The sequence below is a fragment of the Lolium rigidum genome, chromosome 3, assembly GCF_022539505.1.
Source record: "Lolium rigidum isolate FL_2022 chromosome 3, APGP_CSIRO_Lrig_0.1, whole genome shotgun sequence".
Taxonomy (NCBI): domain Eukaryota; kingdom Viridiplantae; phylum Streptophyta; class Magnoliopsida; order Poales; family Poaceae; genus Lolium; species Lolium rigidum.
Window position 1 is genome coordinate 90,395,419 of NC_061510.1, and position 4,984 is coordinate 90,400,402.

The 4,984-nt window shown below is 47.7% G+C and overlaps 1 protein-coding gene across 1 annotated transcript; it reads right to left on the bottom strand.

The window, feature by feature from the left end:
- Nucleotides 1-2,359: 2,359 nt before the first annotated feature.
- Nucleotides 2,360-4,149, bottom strand: LOC124697473 (protein Barley B recombinant-like). The gene is made up of 2 exons (XM_047230058.1): nucleotides 3,908-4,149; nucleotides 2,360-3,770 (listed from the first exon to the last, which is right to left on the bottom strand). Exon 2 carries the CDS (start codon nucleotides 3,641-3,643, stop codon nucleotides 2,627-2,629), a length of 1,017 nt encoding a protein of 338 aa, XP_047086014.1. The 5' UTR covers nucleotides 3,644-3,770; nucleotides 3,908-4,149; the 3' UTR covers nucleotides 2,360-2,626.
- Nucleotides 4,150-4,984: the final 835 nt, after the last annotated feature.

Consider the following 4,984-nt stretch of genomic DNA (forward strand, 5'->3'; position numbering starts at 1 on the left):
AGGGGAGGGAGGGTGGGGATTAGGGACGGACAGAGGGAGTGCGGCGGGTGGGGGTTTGGGGTGTGAAGTGGTAGTCTGGTGGGTAGGGAACTGGGGATTAGGGCACCACCCGTCCTGCCGTCCATGCGCGATGGGCCCCTGTTGGGCTAAATCTTAGAATGGGGGCGGTAAGTGGACGCAGAGGAGTGGTTGTCGGGCCGGGCCGGGCCAAATTTCAGGCCAAAATTGAAGCCCAGGCCCGGCCCGAGATGCTCTTCGGGCCGAATTTCCAGGCCCAGGCCCGACCCGGTGGTTAGGCAAAGCCTAGCCCAGCCCGGAAATTTCGGGCCGGGCCGGGCCGGGCCGTTCGGGCCGGGCTGCCCATGGCCAGATATGAATATGGCGATAAAAAAAATAGGCTCTAGTCTAGGGCTACAAAGTGAGAGAGGTAGTTTCTCTTGTGGATATAGCATCTATAAGGGCTGCCCGGATGTCATTAGGCAAGAAATTAGGGGTCTGCATACCAAATGACAGCTTATCTAAGAAATGTTTGGGCATGTCGACAGACGTAGGAATGGCACATTCAAATATTTGAGTGGCCAAATATGGAAATGCGTCCAAGGATGGATTGAGCAAATTCTTTCACTAGGAGATTAAGAGGTTCTTATAAAATCAGTGGCTCGGGCAATCCCCACTTTTTCGATGTTTTGTTTCAAGTTAGCTAGAGGATTATGTAAGAAAATTGACTCACTCATGCATAATTTCTGGTGGGGAAGTAAGCATATGGACAGAGAAAATCGTGTTGGATCTCTTGGGACACGTTTTTTTCTATCTAAAGTTTATGGGTGGGCAACCCTTGGGAATAGACAAGTCAGATTTGGACAGCTGTGCTAGAAGGAAGAGTTGCGCTCAGATTGGGCTTGATCAAGTGTATTGACCAGTTCTCCATCGAGCAGTGACCAAACACTTCTGGCCATTGCACAATCAGTTATCGTGTCTCCAATCATTTCTAAAATGAACTATAAGTGAGAGAGGAATTCCAGCTTAGGGAGTGTCCTAGGAGAGGAGGGAGTGAAGATCAAGCGTGAGAGTAGGCTTTAGGCGGAGCGGAGTGTGAGTGAGTGGAGTATGTTCCTCTGTGTTCTGATGTTCGCATCAGTTTCACGGTTATAAAGATATTGCACGCTCTGCGTGTGGTCTAAAAAAACACTATGTGAGATTTGGGCGGGATCTCACTTAACACCTAACCTAAGATAATATCCGGAAATGCAAGTTTACAGCCACAGATGAGTAACAAAACCAACAGGGGCGAAGCTAGCAGATTGAAGCCCTCAACACTAGGTTCATCTCTCTCGAAATGGTGTCACTCTCTAACGATGTACAGCGATAGAGTGATATGTCAATACGTCGGGGACCAAGCTACTTCGAATAGACACCTCTGATAGAGCAGCTTCTTCAAATAGACCTATGGCTTATCAAAGTTCAGGCCAGTCGGCCGATGTTGTGCTGCACTGTACTGGTGGGATGTAACTAGTCAGAGGAGCAAGATTTTGATGTTAAATCTCGAAGATGGGTACTTTCCGACATCCAGAAAACAGAAGTACGTAAGTGCTTTCTGCAGTCAGTGCACTGTAGATAGTAAGATAACTGAAACATCCAAAAATAGAACCTTGAAAGCGCTTCCTGCACTGTCGTAAGATCTTGAGATAACTGAAACACCCAAAATAGAACTTAAAAAGTTTGTTCTGTACCGTATGATCTAAGGATAACTGAACACCCAAAAATAGACAGAAAAAAGGGGCATTCAGAAAGCGAAGCCAACATAATGAGGAATGATTGCTACCAGTGGTAGTTAATATCTCAGTTTGCCAAACAAAAAAACACGCCAAACAGACTAACATAGTAGGCAAACAACATTAACTTCTGTTGAATGGCTTAACCGAACAATCTGCCCTTTTTTCCTCGATGCAAATATACTCTCATGCTTTCAGAAACCTTTTTTTAATAAAAGTTTAGTACTCCTACTCAGATTTTGACAGCACGATTTTTTTATAAAAAGTTGCTACAAACATATATCAAAGGCCAAGGTATTGAGGTAAGGCTCACAAATGAAAAGAATGGATTCTGCACATTAGAGTACCAGAATGGAATGAAGAGAAACTATCAGGCGTTTTACTTGCTTAAATCCTAGTGGAGCACATGGTTAACAAGAGGTCAAAAATAAACACTAGGCATGTGAGTATTTAATGCAAAGATTTGACAGATATGGCAAATACAAATTAAACTACATCACCTAGTCCTAGGAGAGAGAGCGGTTATATTTAAACTTTCACTGGAGAAAACCTCTAATTAAAGCCAAGAACTTCCAGACCATATAACAGACATTTGAAGCATTAAATGCCATCTAATAAATTAGAAAGACTGTTGCCGTTACACTACAACTTCTAAATTGACAGATACAGACAGACTTCCTACTTCACTCCACAGCTGAAGCTACAAGTAGGCAAGTAAATTAAACCCGAGAAACTGAACATTGGCTACAGGCTAATTCTAAAAACTTCTGCAGATTGGCAAGAGCAGATACAGACGACACCTCATACCACACTGCAGCTTTGGACCCTACAAGGCGATAAACACGCCATGACCTTTACCTGATGGTTACAAACTTGTTTGTGCCATGCTTGGCCCAGAAGGTCTTCAGGTCGATTGGGTTATTAAGGTTGTACCCTTCACCAGCAAGCTTCTCGAGAACCTTTTTGAATGCACCTTGGCTCATCTTCCTTCCAGCAATACGTGCGCCCCGACGCTTTGTGTTCATTGGCAGCGGATAGGTTGAAATAGAAGTTGTGCAGCATGCAGACTGCCAGCCACCTGCACCCCAACGGTAGCACTGCTGGGGAGTTCCAGTGCATGAGCACACAGGTGTTGCTATCCTTGAAATGTCAAAATCAATACCATTAATCACCATTCCCAAAGGCTTGATAGGACCCCTACTTCGGGGTGTACGGCTCTTGGGTGCCCCATCTTCTTGTGGAGTAGCAACCTTCCTAGGCTTCTTCGGCTTAGGCGACTTGGGCTGACGACCTTGCTGCCTCTTCTTTGCAGGCGGCTTGTTTCCGGCCACAGAATGCTCTTCAATCAACGGTGGGGTTACGTGCTCCTCCTCGGGAGGAGGCTCCTGTGGCTGCATCATCTGAAGAGTGTGCGCACCACGCGCATCTTGCATTCCACGCGCATCTTGCAGCATCCCGAAACTGGCAGGGTGGTGATGCACAGCATGTCCAGGATGTCCATTATGACCAGCAGGCCCAACAGGGACAGAATGAAGGACCTTCTGCTCGCGGGGATGTTGATGCTGGTGCTGATGCTGCGATGGGTGCACCCAGGCCTCATTGCGCACAAAGTCCATGTGAATAGCCGGCTGCTCGGTGGGCATGCCAGTAGAGGGTTCACAGCCACCATAACCACGGGGGTGATGTGAATGTTGTGGGTGGTGCTGGACGTTGTGGTGTCCATGGTGCTGCAAGAAGGTGCCATTCGGGAGCAGCGGCTTTGTGTCCCGGTGGTCACCGGTCACAGATGACATCAGCTGCAGGCCGAGGTTGCCTTTCATGGTCTCATAGAAGCCCCAATTCCGAATGCCTAAGCTGCCGTCGTCGTCCATCTCGGCTGGTCAAACAGACTGAGTCGAAATCCAAGAACCGAGATTGGAAGGAGAAATGTGCTCTTCTTTCGGATTTCGGTCAGCCTATCTCCCCTAACATTCCCTTCCGAATGATAATCCCTGAAATCTATTTCGAACAAATATCAAGGATCTGTAAGCAGGGGCGGATCTAGATGGCGTGCCCGCCGGTCGCGCACGGGCAAACCAAGAAATTGTGAAATGTCGGAGGGATTTAACAAATCACTGCATGAAACAACATCGTACCTCGAAATCTAACGACCAAAGATTGCGGCCGGGGTGGAGACGGCAGGGGACGCGATGCTTCGATGCGGAAGAACTGGTGCGGCGATGGCGGCGACGCGCGTGAGAGGCGGGGGGCTTGAAGGGGGGCGAGGGGAAATTGAGGCGTCGGCGGTAACGCTGGGCTAGGGGCAGGGAGCGCGGTGGTACAGTCCAGGGGAGATGGAGCCGCCTTGGGTCGGGTTGGTTAGGTCAGGAGCCCTCAGGTGAGGATTGAGGAAGACGAAAGAAAGGTACGGGACGGTGAAGAGAAATTCTTATAAGGTTGAAAATTACGATCCGGTAAATATTGAGGAACTGCGGAGTACAACGGCTGTGTGCACTACAGGCAAACAATGTGTATTTTGATCGTATCTCGAATAAAATCGTTAAAATTATACTCCCTTAGTTAAAATTATACTCCCTCCGTTTACAGAAGTATGTCACAACTTTATCAAGATATAAATATCTAAAAAACTATTTAAAAAATACAACACACGCCTTCATTGAGCTTCTGAGATATTAAAAGCGCCACATCAAGAGTATCTATGTCCTTAACCTTAACAAGTTTAAAGGTTTCAGTGTTTTGACAGACCTTGTTAGCCGCGCGCAACTAAGAAGCAGGCCGTAGTCGCCTTCCATTAGATCGCATCTCTCCTCTCAGCCGCCGCCTCAACCCTAGCCACCTTCAGTTCATCCTCCTCCATAGATTGGTTCCCCCTTCTCTGGTCGGCTTCGCCGGCGTCAGGAGGAGTGGGGAACCCGATCTATGCGTGGAGTTTCGAATAAAAGTATTGTTTTCATTAGATTATGTTAGGATTTTGGTAGCCGCCTTCTTGTTGGTTTCCCCTCAATGGAGATGGCATCGTCTGCAATAAGTGATCTTCGGCCTTTCGTTCGGCGACGAGATCTTCTTCCCGACGTCAATGGTGGTGTTGAACAATCACAATTTTCTAGGTATGGGTCTTCGGATCTTGCTTCGCCGCATCGATTTTGGATCTTTTGTCGTTGTTGCCGCGAGGAGGATTATCCTCGCAGCTTTTGTCCCTGCCGCTACGTCCT

Coding starts and splice junctions, on each gene's coding strand:
- LOC124697473 (XM_047230058.1), bottom strand. CDS start 3,643: ATGGACGACGACGGCAGCTTAGGCATTCGGAATTGGGGCTTCTATGAG.